This window comes from Artibeus jamaicensis, unplaced genomic scaffold, assembly GCF_021234435.1.
Source record: "Artibeus jamaicensis isolate MK-2021 breed Jamaican fruit bat unplaced genomic scaffold, CSHL_Jam_final scaffold_847, whole genome shotgun sequence".
NCBI classification, from domain to species: Eukaryota; Metazoa; Chordata; class Mammalia; order Chiroptera; family Phyllostomidae; genus Artibeus; species Artibeus jamaicensis.
The window spans coordinates 26,566,193-26,579,082 of NW_026522057.1; the positions used below are offsets into that span (position 1 = coordinate 26,566,193).

The 12,890-nt window shown below is 50.0% G+C and overlaps 1 protein-coding gene across 1 annotated transcript in view; it reads right to left on the reverse strand.

The window, feature by feature from the left end:
- Nucleotides 1-1,467: 1,467 nt before the first annotated feature.
- SLC25A33 (solute carrier family 25 member 33) overlaps nt 1,468-12,890 on the reverse strand; it is a 29,319-nt gene continuing 17,896 nt past the window's right edge. The window contains exons 3-7 of the mRNA XM_037165674.2: nt 11,363-11,440; nt 9,059-9,159; nt 7,406-7,472; nt 4,418-4,698; nt 1,468-3,297 (exon numbers count right to left, since the gene is read on the reverse strand). Coding sequence (XP_037021569.1) covers nt 3,095-3,297; nt 4,418-4,698; nt 7,406-7,472; nt 9,059-9,159; nt 11,363-11,440 — 730 coding nt within the window. The 3' untranslated portion in view covers nt 1,468-3,094. The remainder of the gene's footprint in view (nt 3,298-4,417; nt 4,699-7,405; nt 7,473-9,058; nt 9,160-11,362; nt 11,441-12,890) is intronic.

The following is a 12,890-nucleotide window of genomic DNA, read 5'->3' on the forward strand; positions in this document are numbered from 1 at the left end:
ATGCTGGTTTGCTCAACACACTTCCACTGCAGCCACGCCAATGGTTAAGAATAATTTACAGAAACGGACAAGATTGAATAAATCATAGGACAGCCATACATCTGAACATAATACAACTATTAGAATGTCAGAACTATAGGGATTGGACTGGAGGGATGATACAGTGTTCAAAAAGCAACATGCGCATTAACTTTGACGCTATCCGAAGTAGAGGATGGTTAAAATTAACTAGTTACTTCCACGAGGTGGGATTAACAGGGAAGCTTCGTTTTATGCAGGTGTTTTTAGTATGCTGGATTTTGGCTAAATAACTTTTATAACTGAAAAGAAAGTAGTAGGAAATATTTGTATTTACACAATGTTTTGGTGTTCTCACCTTTCCAGTGTTTTGGGGGTCACTATTAAGAGTTCTCCCTGTTGCACAGCAATGGGTTATTTGCGGGGTTTCCTGTGGCAGGTTAATTTGTCCCACACCCAGTCATGTGCTTTAGTAAAGAGCTGCCTGCGGAGGGGGAAGGGAGCCCACACAGAACCTGGGGGCCCCTAGAGTCTGCAGGGGAAGCTCCTCATTCTTGCCATAGCAAAGGCCTTTCTTCGCTTTGCAGCCTTGCCGCTGGCCCCAGCCTTGAACACAGTGAAGGATCGGCAGTGAAGCTGCCCTCTAAACAGGCGGCGCCATGCTTCAGCACCATCGCCTTTCCGAGGAAGCTTCAGCACCTACGTAGCATCCCACTCAAGGGAAGGGCTCAGTCCTGGGCCGGATCCAGTGCAGCTCTGTGGGGACCATGCCAGTGGACGCACAGTCCTGAAGGGAACTGAATGGAATGGTTTGCTGGAACTTGGCCCCAAACTCCAATCATTGCAGATTCGGCTGCCCCTGCGACCTGCCATTCAACTCCTCCACAGGAGCACAGACCCTGCTGCTGGTCGGCTTCCTGCTGACCACCTGCGAGACCGCAGGCACTTTGTGCGTGTCTCTGAGCCTCTTATTTGTAAAATGTGGATGATGATAATAACTGCCTCATGAGGTTGTTGGGAATAACTTAAAGGAGAAAATATATACCTTACGCAGTGAGAGTCTTTAAAGTCTTTTACATAAACGTATTATATTACTTAAACATCATAAAACCCCAACAACTAAGCTGCTGGAGAACAGAGAAAGCCAGCGTGGGATAGCTCCAACAGTGGCGTTTCCCATTAAAATCTCAACAAACCCCTTTATGAGGAAGTATCACTTTTTCCTGCCTGTTCTCACCCAATTTTGGGGGCCCATGTTGCTTGCATTTCAGTGCCCTGATGTTGGAGAAGCAAACAGAGAGCTAACTTGTACCAGATCAACACCAAATTTATTAATTTAAATAAGTGTAAGTGAAAATTACTTAGAAATAATTCTTACCCAAATAGTGAATATTAAGCAACCTAATTTTTAATTTTCATATTAAAATCTTGAGGAAAAAAGTCAGATTTTAATATGAATATTAAAACAGGAAGATGTTGCTAAGTGCCACATCAAACAGTTGCTAAAATGAGGTTCTGGACTTGGCTGGTGTGGCTTGGTAGATTGAGTGTCAGCCTGCAAAGCAAAGGGTCGCTGGTTCGATTCCCAGTCAGGGCACATGCCTGGGTCCCAAGCCAGGTCCCCAGTAGGGGGTGCATAAGTAGCAACCACAAATTGATATTTCTCTCTCCCTTCCCCTCTGTCTAAAAATAAGTAAATATAAATAAAATCTTTTTTAAAAAATGAGGTTCTTAAACAGAAGTCTCTTTACAGTTACGTGTTTTGGAAGCACTGAAGCATGAATGAACACATTTACGTTGACTTCTACATAGCTGTTGATGGTTGAAGCAAATTCTACCAGAGAGCTCACCACCACCCGACAACCTCCTTTGTGATGAAAGGCAAACGAAATTAAACTCAATTTAGGTGTGATTAGAAAATACCCTCCTCTCATCCCCACCAGGGTCCTGCGCCTGTGGAAACTCCACCTGTGGAAACTCCGCGTGTGGCTGTGAGTCGTACCTTCCCAGACACTCAGACTGAAAGAGAACCCCACGGGCAGGATGTGTGAAGTCCAGGGAGAGAGCTGAAGGAGGACAGTCCACCTTACCTGCCTTGTCTTAGCTTTTGTCCCATATTAAATTTCCTTTTAAAACGGCAGGGTAGGTTTGCAATTCTGGTAATTTCTCATTTCTAGGATTAAAACATTTTTCTTAAACTAGGGTATTTAAACATCACTACCACTTCCAGTTAGCCTGGGTCATGCTCCTCTCCCCCAGCAGCAGGTACCCGAGAACAGGGCCCGCACCGTCAGAGGGGCTGCATCACCCCCAATATCCCATGTTCGCGGCCGGCCGCTCGGGCGGCCGCACTCTGACATCCCTACACAGGACCTGGGCCTGACTAGGCTTACCTCCTGAACATAATACGCACGGACGAGGCCACTGGTAAACGGTTCTGGAAGACTCTTACCCTTGGTTCAAACTGGGGATAGAGGAGAACTCCAGGAAAGTGCATGCCGTTCAAAATATTTAATGTCAGAAAGTCATAGATTTTTTCAAAAGAAAACTCAGCAGCCTGAAAGCTTGGATTGTTAATCTGCATGAGACTTGGGAATGTACAAAGGAGAATAGCAAGGCAGTCTGTCCCATCTGCCCCGTGCCACCAAAACGTGACGCCCCCTACTGTCCCGTGCAATACCGGACAGGTCACAGAACAGCTGTACCTTCACTTCGGAGGTTCCGTCTGCCTTTTAGGGTTACATTCCACTGAAGTCCCACAGTTTCCAGTACAGTGAACATGAAGGAGAACACAAGCCAAATTTATACTTAAATTAAATAGCATGATTTAATTTAGTTGCTGCTGAATCCTGAATCCTCTTAAGTTAAAAAAAAAGTTATAATTAACTATTAACGTTAATGAATTTAAACCTTCCAGAAACATGAATCCAAAAGGAAATGTCCAGCAGGTGACATGAGCCACATTTTTCGTGGCCTTTCCTGTTTCGGTCTCGAACATTCTAAACATCAACGGAAAAAAAAATTTCTCTATCGAGTTTCTCAGTTTTATTCTCCTACAGCACAACTCTCTGGCCTGTCACTGAGGACGGTCGTCCAGCAGGTACACAATGAGCTCATAGGTGGACAGCACGATGGCGGTGTTCGGGATCTGCCGGATGAGCTGCGCGAAGAGTCCCCTGTAGAAGGCGAGGTAGCCCTCTTCCCGGAAGACCAGCCGCGCGGTCTGCACGAAGGACTTGTACTTGGTGCCTTCCTCCCGGAGCCGCGTCCTTATGACTTCTGCAGAGAGACACACATGCTTTTATGCGGCAAGTAAACTGCATTCCCAGGCCACACGAGGAGTCATCTCAAAGGCCAGCTCTGCCGCTCTGCCACCCCTGCTCCTGTTTGGACCGAGTGGCCCCAGAGACAATGAACAGGAAGATCTGTTGAGAACATTTTCTAACTCTGGGAAATGGCCAATTAGGGATGTACATACGAAAGTACAAAATAACTTGAAAGGGATTTAAAAAATCTTAGTTTGAATGGGACCAATTTTAAGATGGTTTCTGGTTTTCTACTTCTGATTAAGCGAACACTGTAATTTCACTGAAGCTGGAGTTTGTATTAAGTACAGCAGTATCTTCCCCAAGACTTTCTTCCAGGCACCCCCCAGCTTTCTCCTCCTCCAACCCTTCTCTGCCTGACCAGCTCAGATGCTGCCTCCTCCTCCTTCTCCAAGCCTCCGCCCACTTGGCCCTCCCCTGCCCTGTGCCACAGCAGGACAAGGCCTGGCTCCGCCCACCAGGCCCACCTCTGCACAAGCTCCTCCCTCCCTACCAGGGAGCCTATCCAGAGCTTCCTGGATCTCTTCTCAACCAGCCCTGAAGCCACAAGAGGCCCTGGCACACACCGGGCCTCAGTTACCTATCACTGAGCTCACCACACACATTTGTCAGAGCTGAGAGTATGGGAGGCTTTTGAAAACAAAGCCCATTTTTCATGGCACAATAAACAAAGCTATTTTTAAAATAGTAGGTCAGAAGGACATCAGGTCTACAATTCCTTAAAAAATAAACCCCGAAGTAGCTTTACTCAGCACTCCAAGTGAAAGCTGAGAGATTTTTTTTTTTAAAGTTTGGCTCCCATGTCATTTTTTAATAGAAGGATTTAAAATAAAATCCAGATTTTTGGCTTATTTGAAATCACTGGAAGTTCCGCAATGCCAGGCCCACATTCTGCACAGCAAGTTCTGGGGACATCAGCTGGGGCTGAGTGATGCCGAGTTGCGGCCACTGGCACGACCTGCACGCATGCGCATTGGGCGGAGGCTGAGGCCCCTGGAGTCGGTTCTGCCGACACCTGCAGGCGTCTGCACTGCAGTCGGACAGCTGTCTCCCTGCGGGGAGGCAGCACGTACCATGTGGATAGGCAACACAGGAGGCACACCCCTTAGCGACAGCAGCAGCTGCCATGAGTCCAAAAAAGTTTGTGGAATTCTTCTCAGCCCCCTTTGGAGAGGGGGCTAACGGGGCATCTTTCAGACACTTCTTCAAACTTTCATAAATCGCAAAACAGATGACAGTTTCTGAGATGCCCGCGTACGAGGCAGTCAATCCCCGATAGAAGCCTCGAATGCCTTCCGTCTGGTACACGTGACGCGCACACTGGAGCGTGTTCATCTGCTTGGAGCCGCGCACCCTGGGGAAGCAGACCAAGGACAGGCCGTCAGAACACACGTGTGAGCGGGCACCAACACTGACTGCCGAATGCAAAGGAAACCAGCGTGGAACATGTGTCCCCGGGCACTGGGGGCAGGGAGCCCAGCCCGAGGCCCACAGACAGCGTGTGCGGCTGTGTGAGAGTCCCAAACACACCAAACACACGTTCATAGCCTCTGACCTGATCTGGAAAGAGCTATATGGAGGAAGTCATTCATCACAGGGGAAAGAGAACTAAATCAAAACCATGCAAATACCTAAAAATAGACCCAGACAATAAGCTGCGGTACGTGTGCCAGATTAAAACTGCTGCGAAGGCAGGAAGGCACAGGGAAGTGCGTGACGTGGAAGGCTGGACAGAAGGAAGCATGACGACAGTCACGGCAGGGGCGCGGGCCTCAAGGAAGTACCGAAGGACACCTCACCAGGCTTCGCCGGCTGGGAGAGAGTACGGGCGCTCTTTCTTACCGCTCGTCTCCGAACGGAGCAGTTGGACTTGGTTACATCCAACCTCACAAAACTGTGAACACCAAAGAGACTAGGCAACTGATCAAGAGCCCCAGGCCTGCTGTTCCTCCCCTGATGGAAAGTGGTCGGAGACCACCCAGACACACAAACTGAACCCTGGGACCTGACAGTGTTCACACCTGTCACCAAGTCCCCTCCTGCTCCATCAGTCTCCGCAGGTCTCCGCAGGCAGGCCGTTCTCTGCACCCTAGCTGGGGGACCTTTCCAGAGCAAATCCAATCACTCCCTGTTTAGCCCCCTCTCGTGCACTTTCTCAGCCTGGTGACCACTGACATCTGGGGCCCAGGAATTCACAGCTAGGGGCTGTCCTGTACACTGTGGGGTTGTTAGTACTCTCTGTGACCTCTACCCACTCCATGCCAGCAGCACCTCACCTAAGTGTGACAACTAAAAACGTCTCCAGACATTGACAAATGTTCCCTGGGGCCACCCACGACCACTCTGATGACTCTTGATGGCCCTCCAAGCAAAGCCCAGGTCCAACTCCAAATGCATTTGCAGGGCTGGAAGGACGAGCCCCGCTCACTTCTCCAGCCCTTCCTTCCCAGAGCTCCCTTCCCCTCCAGCGCTTTCACTCGTGGTGCACCCTGACCACCGTCCCTCCTGTCAGCTCCCCAGACTCCAGGTTTTTCTGGGCACACAGCTCTCTGCCTGCAGCCCTCCTCAATGCCAGCTCTTTCTCAGATGGCAGTGTGGATGTCGCTGCTGCAGGAGGGCCCGCCAGCTGCCTCGCTGTCCCTCCTGCCTGGCCTGTGTCGGGGACCCTGCCGGTCCTGACATGCTCAGGACCCTCACCCCACCAGGACAGAGTCTGTTTTCTGTGAAGCCGCATTTCGGTGAGGTGGGGCCTGTGCCTTCTCCGTGCTGCTTCTTCCCAGCGAGTAGCGCACGGGAAGTGCACCAGAGACACTCCCAGTCGAGGGCACGTTCACAGGCCCACGCGGACGAGGCTGTACGTGCCGGCTCTCAGCCGATGTGAGCACGTATCCGCAGCAAAGCAGAAGAGGGGCTCTGAGCACACCCGGGATCGGGGGTAAGGGCCCAAGGTCTCCAGGAAGTGGTGCCGGTGTGAAGCGGAAGGACAGGTCGGTGCCAGCACAACCATGAAGGGTGAAGGGAGTCCTGGTCAGGGCCAGCTGGCTCCAGGCACAACCACGTCAGAGCGCATGGTGTTTTCTAGGAATTGCAAAGGACCTTGAACAGTGAGCCAAGGCGTTAGAATTTAGCCCTGAGAGTAACCGAGATTCCTCGAAGGATTTTAAGCAAGTGATCTGTTCAAACAGGTTGGACCCAATGCTTTTCAGAGGGTTCTTTCAGGCAGAAGGGGTGGGGGGAATACGGAACCAAAGACCAATGCAGAGGCCATTGTGGCCATCAGGAAGAAGGAGCCACAGAGCCCCCTACGTGCACTTCCGGGAGTTCTCCCTCTGTGCCCTCTCCTTTCTAGGTAGCTCAAAGTTAGACTGGATTTGCTGGAAGTTTCCAGTGCCGCCCACAGGGTTCTGGGCAACACAGTTACCCAGGGTTCTTAGACAGAATTCTATCCCAAAACCTCACTTATCATCACCCCTTATCTGAAATTACGTAGCTGGTCCGTGCTTGACTCAGTACATTAAGTAGGTGTATCACTACACTGCAATTTAAAAGCCATGACTAACTGTACTCCAACAGCTGGTTTCCACTGATCCTGTCCTATACGGGGCTACAGGCGTCCCTGCCACTAAAGGAGTCTGAAGCCTGAGAAAAAGTTCCAGGGCCGACACCCACGCAGGCAGGGCCTTGCAGATGACAATGCCCTTCGGAGGCCTGAAGGCTTTTGCTGCTCTGCCCTTGATGGCATCTTCCTAAGGGAAAGAGACACACCTATCGGAGAGCTCACAGTGGCCACTGGGGTGGGGCCTGCACAGAGCAGGGACCCCCAACAGTTGGAGGGGGTCGGCACTGTAGGGCAGGGGCCACACTGGAGCGAACTCCCGACCCTTCCTGTTGGTCTCTGTCCCCCATGATGCTTGAGAGCACGACCCCCAAATACAAGGAGCTGCTACATGTGCTCACAGTCGGAAAGGACAAGGACCCGTGCACCGCACTCCATGGTGGGGGCTGGGGGGAAGCCATCCCCAAGAATTCTCAAATTAAGGAAGCAACAATTAGTAACTTACTTCCGCTCTAGCTGCATCCGGGTTTTAACCATCCATATAGGATTCATTAAGGAATTTGTGACAAAAGCTGGAAGAAAAAAAAAGAACAGCAAATGTCATCATCGAACACAGCCAATGCGGCCTAAGGCGGTCTGTTCCATCCAATAAACGCTGAAGTCGGCTTCCAATGGCTGAGGGATAAAAACGGAGAGCGGGAGGCAGTCCCGTGTCTGTCTTGCAGACAGAAGCTGCAATCCCCTGAACGGTAACAGCCATCGGTATGTTGGGCCTAAAAGAAATCTCTCCGCTCTCTAGCCCTACCTAGTGTTCCCAGCCTCTAGGTGGTGCTGTTGGCATTCCTGCCAAAGTGATTCTTTTGGTTAACGTGAAACGGCTTTGAACACAATTTATAAGCATCAGGTCCAGAAATAACCTGCTTTAAAAAGTTGCTGTCCTAACTCAAAAGGTTGCCTTATGGCAAACTTAAAAGGGAAGGAACTAAATCTCCATTTAACTGCATCCAAACTTAGACACTTTAATACCTGACTAACCATTTCAGGAGACTGAAGTTTGAACACTGATCTGCTTCCTGGAGAACCTTTCTTATTGGCAAGCTTCCCCCACTCTGGCACTGCTAACCAGTCCAGGCCCAGCACGGTGACTCTTCTCTAACAGATCAATCAGACACCAGGAACCTGGACAGTGGACTAAACACATGCACCCTCCAGGTGCACTTTAGGTACCGAGGGTTCTTCTAAGTGAATTTTGCAAAAGTAGCAAAACCAATGAACAGCATTTAGGTTATGAGCCTCAAGAAGACAAGATACCACACTTCCTCCTCAGAGCCGCATACCCAGCAGCCACACCCTTCCCGTGCTGAAGCAGTTCTGTGCAACATCATTTTCTATTGGGGTCCAGAAGGTAATACCTGTAACTATTCAGAGGGGTTACTAGTACTTTAACTTGACATCAGAAGGACAGACAGAGCTGCATACACTTTACAGGCTGGCGGAAGGCGGGGATTTTTCATAAAATGTCAATTTTAGTTCTTTAAAATACCTTTTTAGTTAAACAGACACAGCCTTATACATAAAGACACAGCCTTCTCTCAGCAATCTCCAAGTCAGTGTTTTTTGCCACGTATTTTCTGGGGGAAATCATGTTATAAATTTCCTACAGTAAGCGGGAACCCTTACTGTAGGGGACCCCTTCAAAAGAAGAGTGCACTGATCAGTCACGGCCCACAAAGGACCCCCAGCCCCCACCCCTTGTGGAATTCCACCCCTTGATCATGGAATCCAAGTGTTAAGAACAAAAGTCCCAACTGTGCACAGGGAGTCATGGAAAGAGAGCTTGAATTTTAGAAAATAACAATGAAACAGACATGAAAAACACACTAAAATTACTTGAAACGAAGCGTTACACTGACCAGCATGCACAGAACATGGACATTTTGAGGAAAAATAAAAAGCTTTAGTGATCAAAGAAACAGGAACCAAGTTACAAACTGTTTTAAACACTCAATTTAATCAATTCCAACATAAAGCTTTAGAAAAATGATCTTGGATGCAAAGGATGCACAGAGCTCATTCCTAATCCCTGGAAAAGGCTGCTGGGCGCCAGGCGCACGTTAGGAGGTGAGCGGCTTCCCCCCACCCACTCGGGGCCACGAACCTGCAGAGGCGGCGGAGAAAATGTGCACGGTGTTGCTGTTAGGCACAAAAACGCCGTTGAACTGCTCTTTGGCTTTGGAGTAACAGGCGAAGTACACGGCCCTGTTAGAACAGAGAGAGAAGGCTGTAAAGACGTGGGTCTGGCCCTACAAACACACCCGTTCCTCCGCAGCCTCTGAAAAGTTTAGAAAATAAAATGGGCCAGAAGTCAAGGTCTAACCCTGACCCTGTGTGTGCTGAGACCCAGCCCCACTGACTTCTTTGGAAGGCCCCGCCCTCCCTCCAGTATTCATCGAGACTGAGCATCCCAATTAACTGAGGAAAATGAGATTCTGACGATAAACAAAGTCCATTTACGTCCTTCATTTGGGTAAATGCCAATCCTTTGAGCACAACATAAACTGTAACTAAAGAGCTGCAGTATTTCTAAAATGTACCACACTCATCTGTGGTAACCTGGTGTCTTTTGGGTGACTGAGGATCGATAATACAGCCATGGCCGCCGCCCAGGGGCTTGAACAGCTCCGCCCACTGAACTTGCCCCCGGCCCCCAAAGGCAACCACAGCACGTGGTGGCCAGCCCCCCCCACGGCTCCCCCTCCCTGCCTCATCCTTAGCCTTCAGTCTTCTCTCTTGAGTGGCCGGGTGAGGGCCTGGCTGAGAGTTTCCCTGCTCCTTCACCAGCAATGTCAGGGAAAAGGCTTCTTTTTGTTTCAGCTTCTCAACAGATCATAGAATATATTTTTCAACTCAGGACTCCGACTACTTATCATTACTGTGTTGTACAGCATCCCTGGGTCCCGACCGTTCTAAACGGGTGTGGTAGTGGGAATCAGATGAACAGAGGTTGCCCAGTCAGTACCGCCCACTGGCAGATAGGGCTTAACTTTCTCTACTGAATACTTGTATGTCACAAATGTTTGCCATCCATTAATAATCTCACAGACTAGTACTTTCCTCTTTTTATTTCATTATTACTTCTAATCCTCACCCAAAGGTCTGCTCACTAATTTTACAGAGCTTGGAAGAGAGAGAGAAACATCTACGGGCTGCCTCCCTCTGTGCCCCGACCGGGCACGGAACCTGCACCTGTTGGGCACAGGACGACACTCCAATCAACTGATCCGCCCAGCCAGGGCCAGTCCTGTCTACTTTTTCAATAGATTACACTCATGTGCTAGAAATTCTAAAGGAACAGAAGGGTTTAATAAGAACTGGCATTAATGATTTGCATATAAACAAATCATCCTGGTGATCTGTGTATAAATTGGAGCCTTGATCTGCAACAAGTCTAGAAGCTTTTCGTCTTTACCTTATGAAACAACATTCTCATTTTTGTTATAAAGCTTAGTTCTCCCTAAAGTCTAACCCAGTGTTACACCCCTGCCACCCAGCTTCCCTCCCCGGGGGCCATTTCTGGAAGCAGTTTCCTGCCTAGTTTTCAGTGGTGACAGGACTCTCTCTCTCACCTTGTCACCGCGCTCCCCGCGTGTCCGTCCTCCCCATCAGCACGGCCCGACCCTCCTACACAGGCGGGAACGTCATGTATCTGCGGTCCCGCATGCAGGAGCTGAGAGCCACGTGCCAATGGAGGCTGAGGAGCTGAATTTTTTTTTTAGTTAATCTAAGAGCCCAAGTGGCCAGTGGCTATTGTATGTCTCTGGACAGTGCAGATTAAAGAGAAGTAGGCCTTGTAACAAAAATGAGGATGTTGCTTTATAGAAAGTAAAGCCCAGAATTCCTTCCTTTAAAACCCCCTCAGGTCAGCACTTCCAGGGGCACTTGGATCACTGGGGGGCCCCTGCTGGACCACAGATGCTGACGGAGCTCTGGGGCGTGGGCCGGAGTGCGGGTGAAGAGTCCGCCCACCAGATTCGTTAATGCGCCAAGTCCGGTAGGTACATCCTTCAGTCTGGGTAAAGGCCAATCCTTTGAGCACCGACCTATGCTGTGACTTTTTAAACCTGCAGTATTTCTAAATACCCCACACCTGTAACAGTGAGTTATGCGTCACCGGGGTGGTGGGGTAAGGGTGATGCCGCTGACCAAGTGTCACTTACTTCGAGAAGGTCCAGGGATGAGAGCAGACCCATCGTCAACTTAGTAAAATAACTAGAACCTCTTTCTCACACACGCACTAAAGACACACCCACGGTCACCACTATTGCCATTTGCCAGGCTACTCGGGCAAACCTGTACTTCTTTGCAGAAGAAACCGGCCACCTAGCAGCGCGGCCCGTCCTCGGGAAAGGACGTGCAATGTGACAGACGTGTGTGGGGACCCAGCCGCAAGTCTAATGCTTACCTTGACGGTGCGACTCCAACCAAATTTGGACCCAAGCCTCTGAACAGTGACCTTGGTCCCTCCTTCTCCAAGATTGACCTGAGAAATAAAAGAAGATTCATCTGTAAAATCTTTAAGCCAGGCCTACGCATCACAGCTGATGGCCTTCCCATTAGGTCCTTGAGTAGAGAAAGGACAGAGTGTTTCCAAGACCCCAGGCCTTATGTGAGCGCACTGCAGGACAGAGGAACCGGGCCGGTCAGCACAGGGGACGGACGGGCTTCAGAAACGGCAGTCCGGCTGTCGGTGAGGTGCCCAGGGTCTACACCTACGGGACGACAAGCACTGGAGAAGTCCGACTCGGGGCAGTGTCCTCATTGTGACAAGGTTCACTGTCCAACAGGCTCAGAGACTTCTCTGGATGGCACTTCTTTTGGATTTACGCCCTGTTTATAATAATCCCATCTCTAGATTTTTACCTGTTGTAAGAGAGTCCTAAACAGGCATATAAGCAATAGAAAAACCCAGTGATTTTCACGGGCTGAATGGATGTCATTTAAAGCCAAACCCTCGTATCTCAAGTTCAGAGAACACTGCCTATCTCTAACTTTCCCACTGCGGTAACATGTGCAGGACACTTTCACCATCTAACCACCGTCAAGTGCACGGTTCAGCGCACTCAGTGCTATGCGACCATGGCCGCTGCCCCTCCCCAGACCCTTTCTCCTTCTCACACTGAAATTCCATCCCCAGGAAACACTACCTGGCCGTCCCCCCGCCCCGGCCCTGGGCCTCCACGTCTTCTGTCTCCATGGATCTGGCCGCTCCAGGAAGCTCCTATGAACGGAGACACAGCACTTGTCCCATTACGACTGGCGCATCTCACTGAGCATGATGTCTGTCCACCCACGTTGCAGCAAGTGTCAGAACTTCCTTCTTTTTCTAAGGCTGAACAACGTTCCATCGTGTGGCCCTGGCTGGTGTGGCTCAGTGGTTGAGTGCTGGCCTACAGTCAAAGAGTCACCAGTTCCATTCCCAGTCAGGGTACGTGCCTGGGTTGCGGGCCAGGTTCCCAATGGGTGCATGAGAGGCAACCACACATTGATGTTTCTCTCCCTCCCTTTCACTCTCTCTTCCCTTCTCTAAAAATAAATAAATAAAAACCTAAAAAAATAACCACAAACATCCCACTGTGGGGATGGGCCACATTTTGTTCATCCATTTACCTGTCAATGGACAGCAGGGTGGCCCCCACCTTTCGGCTGCTGGGACCAATGCCAACGTGGACACGAGCGTCCCAGCATCTGCCTGAGCCCCAGTATAGACTCTCTCGGGGCGCGCCCAGGAGGGAACGGCTAGGTCGCTCGGTGGCGCCGGGTTTCAGTTTTTAAGAATCTACCGCACTGCACACCACGGCGGCTGCACCATTTCCATTCCTACCAACACAAGTTCCCATTCTCCACACCCCGCCAACATGCGTCAAAAACCAAAACTGTTTAGCACAGTTTCTGATTAAAAGAGACTTAAAAAGCTTTAAAAAGTGCTATTG